General features: G+C 39.1%; 2 protein-coding genes across 5 annotated transcripts; both read left to right on the plus strand.

Moving 5' to 3' along the window:
* The first annotated feature begins 1,132 nt into the window (after positions 1-1,132).
* On the plus strand, positions 1,133-9,015 carry LOC124300951 (protein SDA1 homolog). Of its 4 annotated transcripts, none has more exons than XM_046755472.1 (11): positions 1,133-1,400; positions 2,747-2,964; positions 3,099-3,213; positions 3,298-3,402; positions 5,649-5,747; positions 5,818-6,333; positions 6,496-6,730; positions 6,827-6,962; positions 7,067-7,382; positions 7,484-8,050; positions 8,130-9,015. In XM_046755472.1, exons 3-11 carry the CDS (start codon positions 3,127-3,129, stop codon positions 8,328-8,330), a joined length of 2,262 nt encoding a protein of 753 aa, XP_046611428.1. In that variant the 5' UTR covers positions 1,133-1,400; positions 2,747-2,964; positions 3,099-3,126; the 3' UTR covers positions 8,331-9,015. The 4 variants fall into 4 exon arrangements, with proteins under 4 accessions (XP_046611428.1, XP_046611429.1, XP_046611427.1 ...); XM_046755473.1 differs by lacking the exon at positions 1,133-1,400 and adding an exon at positions 2,469-2,634; XM_046755471.1 differs by lacking the exon at positions 1,133-1,400 and having other exon boundaries at positions 2,469-2,964.
* Positions 3,296-5,400, plus strand: LOC124300952 (origin recognition complex subunit 5). Its single transcript, XM_046755475.1, has 2 exons — positions 3,296-3,402; positions 3,844-5,400. Exon 2 carries the CDS (start codon positions 4,006-4,008, stop codon positions 5,317-5,319), a length of 1,314 nt encoding a protein of 437 aa, XP_046611431.1. The 5' UTR covers positions 3,296-3,402; positions 3,844-4,005; the 3' UTR covers positions 5,320-5,400.
* Positions 9,016-19,707: the final 10,692 nt, after the last annotated feature.

A 19,707-nucleotide genomic window follows, 5' to 3' on the forward strand; every position in this document is an offset into this window, starting at 1 on the left:
TATGTATAATGTATATGCGGTCCATGTAAGATATTAATAAGTATGTATATGATCCATTTACGATTAATATGTGATGCATACTATAAATTTTATAATTTTCCATGAGATAAACTAGATTACCTACAATAATACCGCTATAATATGGAAATAGAAGAATTATTCATTTCGAAATGGGATTCTATTAGACAAGCGCTCGATGTATTCCATAACATTAATATTCATAATTATTCCAACAACTTTTCATTTGCTCTCTCGATCTTGAAGTTTCGTAGGCATAGAATCGAAACGCTGATTTAGCTAGTCGCAAGTGAAGTATTTCCGTTGGGTAGAGAAGACGAATTGTTTTTCGAAAAGTGTTCGTATGGAAAAAAATTCAAAGTAACTGTATTACATCACGGATGCGCTAATTTTGATTGAGATGAAATGGATGTTCCGTATATGAGACAGTCTTTAACACAATGTCCTGATTTAAAGACCTAAAAAGGTGATCATCGGCCATTAAATTTTTTTATGAGGAGAGAAAGAACGAAGATTCTTAAAACTTCGAGTATATGTTAACTCACATTTGAAAGGTACGAGTAAAAATTTTTATCATCCAACTGTTGCAGAACGGCAGCGTTATTAGCTGACCCGTTAACTGGAGAATACATCTTTAGTAGACGGCTGACCATCGAAGGGCTTAGCCGCTTGAGTCTGGAATCGGCAGGAAAAATAAAGTGCGTATTTCTTGTCTGAAATGTAAAAACTAAAATCATTATACATTATATCGTATCATCATACATCATACATCATACATAGTATTAAAGTTCGAAACCAAAGTTCGGATGTTCAGAAAGTGACGTCACCCAAAATTTTTTTTTCTCTTGACGTCATCGATCTATAGTAATCAGCTAGCCAAATTCCTCAGTCTGGAAACAACCGCGCACTAGAGCGGACGGATGAGAGTCGCGCTCCGCAAATTTCGAGTACCGGATTCTCAACCTCCCGGATCCCGCGCTTGAGGTCCGCTACGCGGCGAAACTCGACTTCCAGGATAAGCGCTCCGTGGTTCCTGGTTCATGTTTACAATAAATTATTTCAATTCGTTTTTCGCGCAACCCCAAATTCGGTAGCTGTCAGTCCGCTAATAAAATTTCTCGACTTCCAGGATAAGCGCTCCGTGGTTCCTACGCTCCAGGTCCGCTACCTGGTGAAACTCGATCTCCAGGACGAACGCTCCCTAGTTTTGGCTGTCGAGGTCCTTGACCTGATGACGTTTAACTTTCCGGACTAATTTTCAAGTTTACAAATTTGATTATTGAAACATCATGTTTTGTCCTATCAAACCAATATGCATGCTTCAGATAACATTGTGAATCGGAAAAAAAAACCGAACGACCAGGATCAACAAATTGCAATTGGTGAGTGGTTGGCATTGTATACATAGGAATACGTGACAATAACGTCGTACAATTAGAGCTAAAATTGCTGTGTGTGGTGTGTCAAATCAGTTAGCACTTAGCTGATTGTTCTGTGGTATTTTTTGACGAAATTTATTGTCTTAAAATCACAATACGTTATACTTACGTGCATGTGTAAACGTGATTTGTAGCATTATATAGACAAAATCTTACGGGCAGATTCGGTTTGCGCCACATGCACAAAGACAGTGTTTATTCTGTATACTGTGAAGCAAATACCAGAATTTTTTCCAATATACCTAACATACCTAACATAAGTAGAAACATAACTAAGAAGTAAAGACGCCTAACTCTGACTGTGAGCCAACCCACTTGCTTTCGAAACTGTGTGACACGCTCATCACGCCGCAGAGTAAAAATAAATCTAATTGTATTATTAAGCAATCACTAGAGATAAGAGTTAAGCTCACCAGTCAGATCATTATGTACCAAGTAGCAATAATCGAATAAGGGAAAGATTAGTGCAGTAATAAGTTTAGCCCTAAGTTTGCACGATAGCGCATTTCGATGATGTTTGAGCCACGATACAGGGAGAAATTAACTTTTTTGGAAATTTGCATAACATGTTTACGCCAGGACAAATTAGATTGCATAATAACTCCGAGGTTGCGAACCTCGTGAACATAAGGAAGCACTGTACCATTAACCGAGATAGGGGGCAGATCCTCCAGATCGATACGATTCAGATGCGTGCCACTCCCCGTAACAAAAACCTTGGACTTATTAAGATTGTGCTTGAGGTAGTTTTCAGCCGCATAATCGGCTATGACGCCAACATCGTGTGCGATCATGGCTTAACCTTCTCCTAAATCAGATGGGTGGCAGGTTAGATAAATTTTAGTATCATCAGCAAAAATAATTTGCTTCGAATGAGCAAGCTTAGCGCCGATATCATTGATGAATAATGAGAATAGCAGAGGCCCAAGAACGGACCCCTGGGGAAGGTGGTCGAAGGTGGAAGGAGGTGGTAGGAGTTGGTAGGGGGTGGTTGGAGGTGTTAGGAAGTAGTTGGGGGTGGTTGGCGGTGGACGTGGTTACGCGTCTTTTCGCGGGGATAATTGAGTTGATCGACATTTCTAAGTGGACATCAGGTACTCACTCTGTACCGACTCAATCTCAAGCTTCCATTCGGACACTACTTTGGCTGCTACGAATGTCGGTGCGAGCCCGTTAGGTAGAGTCGATAGAGAGACCTTCCTACGCTCCCAGGCCCATCTGCGGCCACTTGCCCGCCGAAAATTGGTCACAAAAATTTACACAGGGGTATCCGTCTTTATGTTCTTCAGTTAACGTCTGTGTGTTTGATGATGGTTTGATGCGGGACTCCGTCATCTTTCATCTTTGGATGCCTATGGCGGGAACGTCGTTCGGTTTTGCAATCAGCGTCACAGACAATTTGTAGGTTATGTTTAGCGCTGGTTAGCACAACGACGCATCAAACGTGCACGTGCTATTTCAAAACGTCTAGATATCGTTTGGATGGTTGCAAATAAATAATAAACTTGTAAGTACTCAGAAATGAACGACTTTCCATGCATATGTGGAAACAGTGTACACATTTGGGTGAATCATCGACTCAACTCTGAATATTCTGTTTGGTTAAAGATATGATTATAACCTCCAAATAATAATTTTCAGTATTTTGTTAATTTTTCCGCAATAAAAAATGGTACGACACAACAATCAACTACCGGACAATCTTCCTCAACTGCAAAATTTAATCAAGCGTGATCCGGAGTCATACAAAGACGAGGTAAGCTGGTATATAATATTTTGCATTGAAATAAATATATTATGCATAATAGTCTGAGATAACAATGAATGCTTGATAATCTAGTTCTTGCAACAACACCGTCATTACAAATCAACTTTGGAAGTCTTCCGACTAACGCCTGATACATTCAACAAAAGTCTCGATGAATTGGTGATTTTTCTTGCACAGGTAAGGCTGATGTTTATAGCAATCTCTACTGTAAGTCCGTCCTGTTCGCATTTTTACTACTTAAACTAGAACTTAGCTTTACACTTTAATGCTTATAAATTTATAATAAATAGTAACTATTCTCATAAGCAAAGCTTTATTAACAGCAATTATGCAGAACCACTTCTTATTACACAAAAAGACATTATTGCCCTAGACTAGTGCAATTTTCATTTGCGATAGGTGGTGTTAGGTACAACAGAACGATGTTGTTTCGAATTGGCTACATTGTAAACAGCCAAAGTCTGCACTTTATTTCTCTTAAGCAGCGGTCTGATTTTTCGATGTAGCTTGACAGAACACGTTTAATTTCAATCAGAAGGATATCATTTTTTCAATTGGCATAATTATTCTCAACACCACGAAAGATAATAAACAGAATCTATTGTTATTTTCTTTCAGGTCTGAGCAGCGTTTTGTCAAGTTGCATTGGGATCAGCAGTGTTGTATTTTGAGTTGATAAAGCATAAAGACTGTTGCCGAAAGCTTTAATAGATAGTTGGAGAGTATAATTTGTACTCTTTCAATTGTTTAATAAGTGTGCTTGGACTATTAATATTAACAATGAAGAAAACTATGGAAAAATGCCTGAAATCTCTCGGACAGAAAATAATATGCAGAGACAATCTTATAAAATGCTTGTTTTCTCTAATTGGTTTTTCAGATGAGGAAATGGTGCAAAGCATTTTTGTATATGGCCATACAGCAAGTGGCAAGTCTCTGGTTATTGAATCTCTGTTGGCTTACCTTAAATATAATGTTTGCATCATCAACTGCGTTGAATGTTACAGCAGTAAACTCATCTATGAACACATTTTAAATGACTTGTCTCTGCATGAAATGAATTCGAAAAATAATTTCACAGTTTACCAGAAATGCGATAACATGATGGACTTTATTACTTACCTACAAATTGCAGTACAAAACGATAAGCGTCGTATAGTTATTGTGTTTGACAAATGTGATCGGCTGCGCGATATGGATGTGAATTTATTGCCTGCGCTTGTGAGGTTGCGAGAACTGACTGGTTTGGATCTTTGCACAATCTTTGTCAGTGACATTGTTTGGGAAAAGTATTACTCAAAAAATGGTTTATTGAATCCTATTAAAATTCACTTTCCACAGTACACACGGGAGGACATGTTGAAAGTATTATTTTTATACAAGCCTAAGGATTACGAGGATGGATTTTACGTGAATTACTTAAATTTATTTTTATCTGTGTTTCTTAGATGTTGTAGAGATTGTAATGAGCTACGGTACATGGCTAAAATAAATTTTGATAAATATGTTGAACCTGTTGAATCGGGTAAAATTGATAAGAATGATGTACGCTCTTTGTGGCGGAATATATCTGGAATTTTAAAATCAAATTTAGAAGTTGTTTATCTTAGAGTGTCTACTGATGATTCTGAGCAACGTACTAAATTGTGTCAAGAGATTGAATCTACAACAAAATTGGCTTTGAGCTTTGAACTGCCGTTCTATGCAAAGTACATGCTCATAGCTGCTTACTTGGCTTCTTATAATCCAGCCAAAGATGACAAACGCTTATTTGTCAAACGTAGTAGTAAAAAGAAAAGGCGAAACACTGTGACTAAAAAACCTGCCAAACTTAACACACAGTTAGGGCCAAAGGCATTTACTTTGGACAGAATGCTCGCGATATTCTACGCGATTCTTGACGAAAAAGTAGGATTGACTGCCAATCTATTGGCACAAATACCCACCATGTGTCAGTTAAGACTATTGAGCATAGTAGGTGATAATAATTTAGATGGTCCCAAATATAAGTGTTGCGTCAGCTATGATTTCATCGTTATCATTTCTAAGACAGTTGGGTTCAATGTTAGGAATTATTTGTATGATTTCATTTAATGTATGTATTTAATGTGGACTTGCCAGTTTTCATGTTTCTTTTAACTATTTTCTATGATTAGTGGGAACATAATATTGCTGTTAAGAATATTTATTTCCATTCAATTATTTCTTTAGTTGTATTACTGTAGTAGTATCTTTGTATTTCTTTTTTTTTTTTTTGCTATAAATAAATGTGAAATAAGATAAAGACAAAATCCTTGGAACACTTAGTTAATGATCTGACCGTTCACGCAAGAGTATCCAAAGTATGTAACTTCAGTTCATTACTCAAAACTCATTCATTCAGAATTCGTCGTATTATGTTTGCCTTGTTTCTATCATTGTAGGTAGCTCATTGCTATTCGGAAGAGTTGACAACTTTTCCTCAAGAGCTTGTGGATATTCTGCAAACACAAAACACTGTTCTGGACACTGGAATGAGAATGGTGACCAAAGAGTATTGATGTTTGGTGTACAGGTGTGGAAGATTGCAAATTAACGCATTTCATTTTACAGACGTTCTGCAGGGCACTAATATTACTTCGAAATAAAGGACTTCTGGAGCCAACTGCACTCTTGAGCTTGTTTTTTCAGCTACTGAGATGCCAGGATAAAGCTTTAAGACAATTCCTCGAAAACCACATTATAACAGACATCAAGAATGTTAATTCCAAGCACAAGAATGCAAAAATTAATACTACGTTGCAAAATTTCATGTTCACCATGTTGAAAGACAGCAATGCACGAGCTGCAAAAATGTCTATAGATATAATGATTGAACTGTATAAAAAAAATGTCTGGAATGATGCTAAAACTGTAAATGTCATTTCAACTGGATGCTTTTCCAAAGTAACCAAAGTCATGGTCGCTAGCCTCAAGTTCTTCTTAGGATCTGATCCAAGTGAAGCTAATAGCGACGACAGCGACAGTGATGATGAACCAAACGTAAAAGAAGTAATGATGGCTAATAAAGTCAATAAGAAATCAAAGAAGAGAGAAAAGCAGCTGAAAAAAGTGAAACAGCTGTATGTGGTATGTTGCATTTGTATGTTTAAAAACGAAATACTGGATCAGCTTGTAAACTGGCTCGTATTTATTTTAACGTAATCAAAACAGATGACGAATACCAGATTTTCAATATTAATCTGTCACGGATAGATCACAGTATTTTGATATATTTATATGCTCTTATAGAAATCGAAAAAGAAGAAGTCACAAGCACCACAGTTCAACTTTTCAGCGCTACATTTAATTCATGACCCACAAGGCTTTGCAGAAAAGTTATTCAAGCAGATGGAAAAAAATAATGATAGATTTGAAGTGAAGCTAATGACCTTAGATGTCATATCCAGACTCATAGGCTTGCACAGTTTATTCTTGTTCAACTATTATCCATATTTGCAGAGATTTTTACAGCCGCATCAAAGAGGTAATACAAATTTTTCGCACTAATTCAATATAAGTTTAGAATATTTTATGTGATACGTGTTTATGTAATAATTTCTTGAAAACAATATTATTGCAGAGGTAACAAAACTACTGCAATTTGTTGCACAAGCATCTCATGACTTAGTGCCTCCAGATGTGCTAGAACCAGTTGTAAAGACACTTGTTAATAATTTTGTCACTGAGCGAAATTCTGCAGACGTAATGGCCATTGGGTAATTACTCAATCTCAACTATGAAACTATAATTTAAATGAATTGAAAACTAATAATTGTCTCTGATTTAAATTTTCCTCAAATAAACCATTAACATTTTGCAGATTAAATGCGTGTCGTGAAATATGTTCACGCTGCCCCTTAGTCATGAATGAAGATTTACTGCGAGATTTAACTCAATATAAAAATTATCGCGAGCGAAGTGTCATGATGGCGGCTCGATCTTTAATATCTCTGTTCAGAAATACAATGCCAGATCTACTGCACAAAAAAGATCGAGGCAGACCGACAGAAGCTACAGCTGAATTACATACCTTAAAGTATGGAGAAGTAAATGCCAAAGGATTTGTACCAGGTGCCGAGGTTTTACTTGATAAAAGTCATAGTAACACAATAGAAATAGATAGTGAAAACAGTGAGGTTAGTGCAAAAATGTTTTAACTGACAAAAAATTATACAATCATTGTGATTTCATTTTCGTATTACTTTTGTCTCTCACTTTATTTATTTTTTTTGTAAAGGATGAAAATGAATGGTGTGATGTAAAACATAGCAGTGATGAAGAAAACGGTGGGGAATGGGTAACCGATGATGAGGAAGAAGATGAGGAAGATGGTGATTCAGAAGAAGACAGTGGAGGGAACAGCGAAACAGAGGATGACGAAAGTGGCAGTGAAGATGAGGAAGAGCATGAAGGTGAAACTGAAGATACTAAAATCACAAATGATAAGAAGGATAAGAAGGCTAAAACAGAAGGAGCTGATATCACACCTATAAAATCGAAAATAGATAAGAAGAGAGAAAAATTGGCAAAAAAATCACAGATGAAAGCTGATAAGAGAAAGGAATTAACGGCAGAGAAGAAAGCAAAAGCATCCCAAATTTCGGTAGAACGGCTTCTTGGTGATGAAGATTTTCGAAAAATTGATGCAGAACTTGTTAAACAACAGGTGACTCACTTTAAACGGGGTATCAAACGACCACTTGAAGTGGATCCCAACAAAGGAGAGTTGGTAAAACTGGCAGATATTGAAAACATTTATAAAAAACGTAAACATGATAAGCAATCCAGGATGGAAAGCATAAAGGTTTGTTTAATATTATTACTACATTCAATTGTTCTAACAATGAATAAATTTTATGTTGCTCCGTAACTGTTTATTGCAGAAAGGTCAAGATGGAAGAGAAAAATTCGGCTACAAAGACGGAAGGCAGAATCCACTATGCAGCAAAACAAATCGCGAGAAGAAAAAGACGAAAGCTTTCCAGATGGTCAAGCACAAAGTACTTGGTAAAGTCAAGAGATCGTTTAAAGCTAAACAGATCGCGTTGCGGAATCACTTGATAAAGCAAAAAAGGATGAAATAGTTACATACTTAAAATACAGTGTATTACGACAGCGAGGTATTTTAATGTCGATAAATAGATCTATTTTTATGCTGAATCAATTCTCTTAGAAACATTTACTACTAACAGTTGGTACGATTGACGTAAAAAGTAAACGGTGTATACCGATCAATTTCCTACATCAAAAACGGCGTATAAACTTCACAGCTAATTCAATACTAATCAGTAATGTTTCTGGTGATGGTGCAGACGGAAATCCGGAGTGGCGTATCTGAACTGTTACAAAGTAAAAAGAGAACACATGAGAAATACCGTAATTTCACCGTACCATGTAGGATGGTAATTGTGTTTCAATAATGATTTCTGATTTATTCTGAATATATTGGCTAATTGTAGCAAATTGATATCAACTTAACTTTTAATTTCACTATTTCGGTAATGTCACTCAAGTTTGGAAAAAAACTATCGCGAAGATTGTTTGTAGTGTATTAGCGGTAGAATGATAAAGTGGAAAACAAAATTCAACGATAAAGAAGACACTGCTTTCAGTACCAACCGAAATGATATTATTTGCAGTATTGAACTGTGAATAGGATTGCCTTGACTTTTTATTTCTTCTATTGAAGCTCTGCCGTTGAAGCAAATAGGAGGTGGCAATGTGATTTGGCTTTTATTGTAATATTGAATAAAAGTCTGTGCACGAGAATAACATCAAAATCCTTCATTGCACCCAAGTAAATATAGATTTTATTCGTTCTTACTTTGCACCTGTCGTAGTACTGCCAAACACTGTGTATTTTAAAAACTAAATAAATTTTTGTGACCCGGTTTCGGCGGGCGAGTGGGCCCAGGTGGGTCTAGGTGCGTACGAGGGTTCTGCTTCATATCGACTCTAACTGACGGGCTCACACCGACATTCGTAGCAGCCAAAGTAGTGTCGGTATGAAAGCTTGAGATTGAGTCGGTAGAAAGTGAGTACCTGAGACTACTTAGAAATGTCGATCAGCTCCATCATCCCCGTGAGAAGGAGCGTAACCGCGTCCACTGCCAACCGCCTCCGTCAACCACCTCCCGCCTTTGTCCTCCTCGTCCACCTCGACGACCGCCGATCACCTCCAGCCACCACCAAACACTTTCTACCCCCTGCAACCAATACCAAACACCTCCGGCCACCTCCAAACACCTCGTACCATCTCCGACCACCTACCACCCCCTGCCACCTCTTGCCAGCGCCTACCACCTCCTACCATTACCAATCACCGCCAAAACCTCCTACGTTGACTGTTGAATACATATAATGACAGTTGCCCTAATGGGCTTTAGTGTGACAACCGAAAATCGTCGTGCGTTTGCACTCCGTGAGATGTTCCAACGGTAGAGTTGAGAATTTGCTGCAGAACATCAGAGAGTTACCGATTTCCACATGATGCTGGCTGCATTCACGTTCCCAGTAACACAATCTTCGCAATGGTAAGCCCAAGCCAGTATTTACAATTAGCCTGTCTACTTATCGACTTGTCGGCGATACAAGAAATTGATAATGAGAATAAATTTCTTCCAAAATTCGTAGCAAAACAGTGATTTAATTAAAGTATAGATACCTACCCGAGAGAAGAATGTATACATCGATCATAAATGACAATAGATCAGATGTAATAATGATGCAGAGACCAAAAAGTATATATGTATATGATCCATTTACGATTAATATGTGATGCATACTATAAATTTTATAATTTTCCAGGAGATAAACTAGATTACTTACAATAATACGACTATAATATGAAAATAGAAGAATTATTCATTTCGAAATGGGATTCTATTCGACACGCGCTCGATGTATAACATTAATGTTTCAACAACTTTTCATTGGCTCTCTCGATCTTGAATTTTCGTAGGCATAGAATCTAAACGCTGATTTAGCTAGTCGCAGGTGAAGTATTTACGTTGGGTAGAGAAGCAGAATTGTTTTTCGAAAAGCGTTCGTATGGAAAAAAATTCAGAGTAACTGTAATAAGTCGTGGATGCGCTAATTTTGATGAAGATGAAATGGATGCTCCGTATATGAGACAGTATTTAAAGCAGTGTCCTGATTTAAAGACCTGAAAAGGTGATTGTCGGCGATTTTTTTTTTTTTATGGGGAGAGAAAGAACGAAGCTTCTTAAAACTTCGAGTATATTTTAACTCACATTTGAACGGTACAAGCAAAAATTTTTATCATCCAACTGTCGCAGAACGGCAGCGTTATTAGCTGACCCGTCAACTGGAGAATACATCTTTAGTCAAAAGCTGACCATCGAAGGGCCTAGCCGCTTGAGTCTGGAATCGGCAGGAAAGATACAGTGCGTATTTCTTGTATGAAATGTAAAAAATAAAATCATTATACATTATATCATATCATCATACATCATACATAGTATTAAAGTTCGAAACCAAAGTTCGGATGTTCAGAAAGTGACGCCGCCTAAATTTTTTTTTCTCTTGACGTCATCGATCTGTAGTAATCAGCTAGCCAAATTCCTCAGTCTGGAAACAATCGCGGAGTACAGCGGACGGATGTGAACTGCGCTCCGAAGATTTTGAGTAACGGGATCTGTACTTCCTGGATCCTACGCTTAAGGTCCGCTACCTGGTGAAACTTAACTTCCAGGACAAGCGCTCCGTGGTTTCTGCGCGCAAAGGCCACTACCTGGTGAATCTGATCTACCAGGAAAAGCGCTTCGTGGTTCGTGCGAAGCAGGTACGCTACCTGGTGAAACTCGAGTTCCGGGACAAGCGCTCCGTAGTTTCTATGCTCCAGGTCCGCTATCTGGTGAAACTTGACTTTCAGGACTAGCACTCCGTGGTTCTTGCGCTGCACGTCCGCTACCTGGTGACACTCGACTTCAGGGACAAGCGCTCCGTGGTTCTGGCTGTCCAAGTCCTTGACCTAGTGACTTTTGACCTTCGGAACTAATTTTCCGTAGTTCTGGTTAAACTTGTCATGTTCATAATAAATTATTTCAATTCATTTTTCACTCGAGCACAAATTCAGTAGATATCAATGCGCTAATGAAATTTCTATAATTTCTTATAATTTTCTCGTAAACTTCTTGGTAAAATGTGTCGATAAAAAATTATATTAATACTTACACAATATTTTTGACGTGTTCTAATACTAAAAATATTTATTTGTGTTCAAGACATAACCCGAGGTGGTTAGCGGTGGTCGTTGGAGGTGGTTGGCGGTGGTTGGAGGTGTTCGGGGGTGGACGAGGAGGATAACGAGGAAGACGAGGAGAACAAGGTGGACGAGGAGGACGAGGATTTGTGCACTGTGAGTATGTCATTCTAAAGTATTGAATAGAGTAGGAGTTGGAGCGTGAGTAGGATCAGGAGTAGTATGAGGAGTAGAATCAGGAGTGGGAGTAGGAGTAGGAGTAAAATCAGGAGTAGGAGTAGAAATAGGAATAGGCCCTACGCTACCTTTTTTTTTTTTTTAGCGGCGAAGGGGAAATCTTCGAAAGACACCCGGATTTTCTTGAATTGGCTAAAACCCCTCCGCCGCTCCTCACCCAGGACGGAGCGGACCCGCTCTCGCATTACTGCACTTCGTCCCTGTGGCCGGCCGTTCTCTTGGCCTCTCTCTCCCGCTTACCTCGACGTGGCGTTGACCATCTCGGCCAGACTGTCGCGCCTCGGTCAGCTTTCCTTTTCCTCCACTCTACTTGCCTCAGTTAGTTAGTTCTTGCCGTGTCACTAGTACCCTACCCTACCCTACGCTACCCTACCGCCGATTATAGTAGATAATCTAGTATGTTTTCTAGAAAATTATAAAATTTATAGTTTGCATCACGTATTAATCATAAATGAATCATATATATCGATGTCGTACATGGACCGCATATACGTTTATACTTTTTGGTCTCTGCATCATTATTACATCTCGTCTATTTTTATTCATGATCTATGTATACATTCTTCTCTCGGGTACCTATACTCTAATTAAATCATTGTTCTGCTACGAATTTGGAAAGATATTTATTCTCATTATTAACTTCTTGTATCGCCGACAAGTAGGTAAGTACACTCAGGCCAAGTACTGGCTTGGGCTTACCATTGCGAAGACTGTGTTACTCAGAAGGTGAATGCAGCCAGCATCATGTCGAAATCGGAAACTCTCTGATGTTCTGCAATAAGTTCTCAACTATACCGTTGGAATACCTCACAAAGCAGTTTTCGGTTGTCACGTTAAAGCCCATGAGAGCGACTGTGTTTATATTCTTCATCCAATGGTGAGGCTAACCCCTTTGTATTTTTGGCGAAAATTTCCGCGATTTTGAGAAGTGCCGGAATAAATTCTTTCATGCACTATTCCGTCGTGATTTTGCGAGAGAAATCGATTGAGCGCAGTTCCAATTTGCTGCGATCAACGCATCGAAAGTTACAGCCAAAAAACAAAACCTGTGGTTATATGAATCCTTACGCAATGTTTTTGATGTGTTCTTATACTGAAAATATTTATTGCTATTCCAGGTACAACCCGATGTGGTTATCGGTGGTTGTTCGAGGTGGTTGGCGATTGTTGGAGGTGGTCGGAGGTGGACGAGGAGGAGGACGAACGGAACTGAGTCTCAAAGCCCTGTTGACATAAAAGCAGCTATTCGATAGTAATTATAGTTAATAGTTTACACAGCCCATTGCATGATATTTAATTATAAATACGTATGTGTCAATGTATTTAGGAATAATTTATCAAATATACAGAGGTCATGTGCAAATAATAAATGAATTGATTCGACCGCAGTTTGATGTATTCATTAGAGCTTTAACAATAAATTTAAACTTTGTTACTTCTTTTATTTTATTATGGATAATCGAAAACATTTCCGACTATTCGTGCTGTGGAAGCATGGGGATTAAACCAAATGTAGCAAAAGATTAGAAACAGTGTATGTAGAGTACGGGTATTTTTCTAATAATGCAAATAGAATAGAATACCACGCCTTGCGAATTAGCTTTCCAGACAGAGATGAATGATGAATTTTAAGGACTGCATTATCGTTGTTGAATACTCTATGCCTCATGGCAAACGTGTAACATGAAAATCTGTAACGATAAAATTGATGCACCGGATCATCGTCGACTTTAACTTTTGAAATGTCCTACCATTTTCGAACACCTCCAACCATCCTATTTACCTATATTACTAGTTTAGCTATGATATGAAAAGAGAAGAATTATTCATTTCGAAATGGGATTCTATTCGACGCGCGCTCGATGTATTCCATAACATCAGTATTCATAATTATTCCAACAACTTTTCATTTGCTCTCTCGATCTTGAATTTTCATAGGCATAGAATCGAAACGCTGTTTTAGCTGGTCGCAAGTGAAGCATCTGCGTTGGGCGGAGGAGCGGAATTGTTTTTCGAAAAGTATTCGGATGGAAAAAAATTAAGAGTAACTGCAATACATAACGGATGCGCTAATTCTGAACGAGATGAAATGGATGCTTCGTATATGAGACAGTATTTAACGCTGCGTAGTGATTTGAAGACCTAGAAGGGTGATAGGGAGAGAAAGAACGACGCTTCTTAACACTTCGAGTGTATTTTAAGACACATTTGAAAGATACGAGCGAAATTTTTCATCATCCAACTGTCGCAGAACGACAGCGTTATTAGCCGACCCGTTCACTGAAGAATATATCTTCAGTCAACGGCTGACCATCGAAGGGCATGGCCGCTTGAGTCTGGAATCGGCAGGAGCGATAAAGTATGTATTTCTTGTATGAAATGTGAAACCTAAACTCATTATACATCATATCATATCATCATACATCATACATCATACATCATACATCATACACCATCATACATAGTATTAAAGGTCGAAACCAAAGTTTGGATGTCGGATGTTCAGAAAGTTACGTCACCAATTCAAAATCAGCTAGCCGAATTCCTCAGTCTGGAAACAACCGCGCAGTAGAGCGGACGGATGAGAGTCGCGCTCCGCAAATTTCGAGTAAGGGTTCTCAACCTCTCGGATCTCGCGCTTCGGGTCCGCTACGTATTTCGAGTACCGGGTTCTCAACCTCCCAGATCTCGCGCTTCGGGTCCGCTACGCGGTGAAACTCGACTTCCAGGATAAGCGCTCCGTGGTTCCTGGTTCATGTTTACAATAAATTATTTCAATTCGTTTTTCGCGCAACCCCAAATTCCGTAGCTGTCAGTCCGCTAATAAAATTTCTCGACTTCCAGGATAAGCGCTCCGTGGTTCCCGGTTCATGTTTACAATAAATTATTTCAATTCGTTTTTCGCGCAACCCCAAATTCCGTAGCTGTCAGTCCGCTAATAAAATTTCTCGACTTCCAGGATAAGCGCTCCGTGGTTCCCGGTTCATGTTTACAATAAATAATTTCAACTCGTTTTTCGCGCAACCCCAAATTCCGTAGCTGTCAGTCCGCTAATAAAATTTCTCGACTTCCAGGATAAGCGCTCCGTGGTTCCTGGTTCATGTTTACAATAAATAATTTCAATTCGTTTTTCGCGCAACCCCAAATTCCGTAGCTGTCAGTCCGCTAATAAAATTTCTCGACTTCCAGGATAAGCGCTCCGTGGTTCCCGGTTCATGTTTACAATAAATAATTTCAATTCGTTTTTCGCGCAACCCCAAATTCCGTAGCTGTCAGTCCGCTAATAAAATTTCTCGACTTCCAGGATAAGCGCTCCGTGGTTCCTGGTTCATGTTTACAATAAATAATTTCAATTCGTTTTTCGCGCAACCCCAAATTCCGTAGCTGTCAGTCCGCTAATAAAATTTCTCGACTTCCAGGATAAGCGCTCCGTGGTTCCCGGTTCATGTTTACAATAAATAATTTCAATTCGTTTTTCGCGCAACCCCAAATTCCGTAGCTGTCAGTCCGCTAATAAAATTTCTCGACTTCCAGGATAAGCGCTCCGTGGTTCCCGGTTCATGTTTACAATAAATAATTTCAATTCGTTTTTCGCGCAACCCCAAATTCCGTAGCTGTCAGTCCGCTAATAAAATTTCTCGACTTCCAGGATAAGCGCTCCGTGGTTCCCGGTTCATGTTTACAATAAATAATTTCAATTCGTTTTTCGCGCAACCCCAAATTCCGTAGCTGTCAGTCCGCTAATAAAATTTCTCGACTTCCAGGATAAGCGCTCCGTGGTTCCCGGTTCATGTTTACAATAAATAATTTCAACTCGTTTTTCGCGCAACCCCAAATTCCGTAGCTGTCAGTCCGCTAATAAAATTTCTCGACTTCCAGGATAAGCGCTCCGTGGTTCCTGGTTCATGTTTACAATAAATAATTTCAATTCGTTTTTCGCGCAACCCCAAATTCCGTAGCTGTCAGTCCGCTAATAAAATTTCTCGACTTCCAGGATAAGCGCTCCGTGGTTCCCGGTTCATGTTTACAATAAATAATTTCAATTCGTTTTTCGCGCAACCCCAAATTCCGTAGCTGTCAGTCCGCTAATAAAATTTCTCGACTTCCAGGATAAGCGCTCCGTGGTTCCTGGTTCATGTTTACAATAAATAATTTCAATTCGTTTTTCGCGCAACCCCAAATTCCGTAGCTGTCAGTCCGCTAATAAAATTTCTCGACTTCCAGGATAAGCGCTCCGTGGTTCCCGGTTCATGTTTACAATAAATAATTTCAATTCGTTTTTCGCGCAACCCCAAATTCCGTAGCTGTCAGTCCGCTAATAAAATTTCTCGACTTCCAGGATAAGCGCTCCGTGGTTCCCGGTTCATGTTTACAATAAATAATTTCAATTCGTTTTTCGCGCAACCCCAAATTCCGTAGCTGTCAGTCCGCTAATAAAATTTCTCGACTTCCAGGATAAGCGCTCCGTGGTTCCCGGTTCATGTTTACAATAAATAATTTCAATTCGTTTTTCTCGCAACCCCAAATTCCGTAGCTGTCAGTCCGCTAATAAAATTTCTCGACTTCCAGGGTAAGCGCTCCGTGGTTCCCGGTTCATGTTTACAATAAATAATTTCAATTCGTTTTTCGCGCAACCCCGAATTCTGTAGTTGTCAGTCCGCTAATAAAATTTCTCGACTTCCAGGATAAGCGCTCCGTGGTTCCCGGTTCATGTTTACAATAAATAATTTCAATTCGTTTTTCGCGCAACCCCAAATTCGGTAGCTGTCAGTCCGCTAATAAAATTTCTCGACTTCCATCAACCATTATCGATGGTTGTTCGAGGTGGTTGAAGGTGGTCGGAGGTGGACGAGGAGGAAGACGAGGAGGACGAGGATTTGTGCTGGGTGAGTAAAACACTTTTATAATATTTGATGGCAATTGTACTTATATTTCATCTGAAATATTACAAACTTGTCACGTTTACAATAAATTATTTCAATTCATTATTCGTGCTAGCACATATTCAGTAGCTATGAATAATCTCATACAATTTATTATATTATTAATTAATCAATTAATATTCTTATAATATTTAATGGCAATTGTAATTATATTTCATCTGAAATATTACAAACTTGTCACGTTTACAATAAATTATTTCAATTCATTTTTCGTGCTAGCACATATTCAGTAGCTATGAATAATCTCATACAATTTATTATATTGTTAATTAATCAATTAATATTCTTATAATATTTCATGGCAATTGTACTTATATTTCATCTGAAATATTACAAACTTGTCACGTTTACAATAAATTATTTCAATTCATTTTTCGTGCAAGCACATATTCAGTAGCTATGAATAATCTTGTACAATTTATTACATTATTAATTAATTGAATAATTACAATAATCCTTACACAATATTTTTGATGTGTTCCTATACTAACAATATTCATTAATATTCCAGGTATCACCCGAGGTGGTCGGAGGTGGACGAGGAGGAGGACCAGCTGGACGAGGCGGAGGACCAGGTGGACGAGGAGGAGGCGGGGTGGGTCGTGGGAGAGGACCTCTCCTCTCCTCAGAGGAGGGGAGGGGGAGGGGCCGGGAAGGGGGAGAGGTGGGCGGGGAGGGGGAAGGGACGGGACGGGAAGGGAAGGGAAGGGGCGGGGGAGGGGAGGGGAGGGGTGGGGGGGCGGGAGGGAGGGAGGGCGGGAGGGAGGGAGGGAGGGAGGGAGGGATGGCGGGAGGGCGGGAGGGCGCGGGGGAGGGAGGGTGGGCGGGCGGGGGGGTGTACTGCTCTATTAACTCTAACGGGCTCGCATCAACATCCGTCCTCCACTCTCTACCTCCCTCCCTCCCTCCCTCCCTCCCTCCCTCCCTCCCGCCCTCCCGCCCTCCCTCCCTCCCTCCCTCCCTCCCCACCCCGCCCCTCCCCACCCCCACCCCTTCCCGTCCCGTCCCTTCCCCCTCCCCGCCCACCCCACCCCCTTCCCGGCCCCTCCCCCTCTCCTCCTCTGAGGAGAGGAGAGGTCCTCTCCCACGACCCACCCCGCCTCCTCCTCGTCCACCTCGTCCTCCTCCTCGTCCAGCTGGTCCTCCTCCTCGTCCACCTCCGACCACCTCGGGTGATACCTGGAATATTAATGAATATTTTTAGTATAGGAACACATCAAAAATATTGTGTAAGGATTATTGTAATTATTCAATTAATTAATAATGTAATAAATTGTACAAGATTATTCATAGCTACTGAATATGTGCTAGCACGAAAAATGAATTGAAATAATTTATTGTAAACGTGACAAGTTTGTAATATTTCAGATGAAATATAATTACAATTGCCATTAAATATTATAAGAATATTAATTGATTAATTAATAATATAATAAATTGTATGAGATTATTCATAGCTACTGAATATGTGCTTGCACGAAAAAAGAATTGAAATAATTTATTGTAAACGTGACAAGTTTGTAATATTTCAGATGAAATATAAGTACAATTGCCATGAAATATTATAAGAATATTAATTGATTAATTAACAATATAATAAATTGTATGAGATTATTCATAGCTACTGAATATGTGCTTGCACGAAAAAAGAATTGAAATAATTTATTGTAAACGTGACAAGTTTGTAATATTTCAGATGAAATATAAGTACAATTGCCATGAAATATTATAAGAATATTAATTGATTAATTAACAATATAATAAATTGTATGAGATTATTCATAGCTACTGAATATGTGCTAGCACGAAAAATGAATTGAAATAATTTATTGTAAACGTGACAAGTTTGTAATATTTCAGATGAAATATAATTACAATTGCCATTAAATATTATAAGAATATTAATTGATTAATTAATAATATAATAAATTGTATGAGATTATTCATAGCTACTGAATATGTGCTAGCACGAAAAATGAATTGAAATAATTTATTGTAAACATGACAAGTTTGTAATATTTCAGATGAAATATAAGTACAATTGCCATCAAATATTATAAAAGTGTTTTACTCACCCAGCACAAATCCACGTCCTCCTCGTCCTCCTCCTCGTCCACCTCCGACCACCTTCAACCACCTCGAACAACCATCGATAATGGTTGATGGAAGTCGAGAAATTTTATTAGCGGACTGACAGCTACGGAATTTGGGGTTGCGCGAAAAACGAATTGAAATTATTTATTGTAAACATGAACCGGGAACCACGGAGCGCTTATCCTGGAAGTCGAGAAATTTTATTAGCGGACTGACAGCTACAGAATTCGGGGTTGCGCGAAAAACGAATTGAAATTATTTATTGTAAACATGAACCGGGAACCACGGAGCGCTTATCCTGGAAGTCGAGAAATTTTATTAGCGGACTGACAGCTACGGAATTTGGGGTTGCGAGAAAAACGAATTGAAATTATTTATTGTAAACATGAACCGGGAACCACGGAGCGCTTATCCTGGAAGTCGAGAAATTTTATTAGCGGACTGACAGCTACGGAATTTGGGGTTGCGCGAAAAACGAATTGAAATTATTTATTGTAAACATGAACCGGGAACCACGGAGCGCTTATCCTGGAAGTCGAGAAATTTTATTATCGGACTGACAGCTACGGAATTTGGGGTTGCGTGAAAAACGAATTGAAATTATTTAATGTAAACATGAACCGGGAACCACGGAGCGCTTATCCTGGAAGTCGAGAAATTTTATTAGCGGACTGACAGCTACGGAATTTGGGGTTGCGAGAAAAACGAATTGAAATTATTTATTGTAAACATGAACCGGGAACCACGGAGCGCTTATCCTGGAAGTCGAGAAATTTTATTAGCGGACTGACAGCTACGGAATTTGGGGTTGCGCGAAAAACGAATTGAAATTATTTATTGTAAACATGAACCGGGAACCACGGAGCGCTTATCCTGGAAGTCGAGAAATTTTATTAGCGGACTGACAGCTACGGAATTTGGGGTTGCGCGAAAAACGAATTGAAATTATTTATTGTAAACATG

Source organism: Neodiprion virginianus, chromosome 3 (assembly GCF_021901495.1).
Source record: "Neodiprion virginianus isolate iyNeoVirg1 chromosome 3, iyNeoVirg1.1, whole genome shotgun sequence".
NCBI classification, from domain to species: Eukaryota; Metazoa; Arthropoda; class Insecta; order Hymenoptera; family Diprionidae; genus Neodiprion; species Neodiprion virginianus.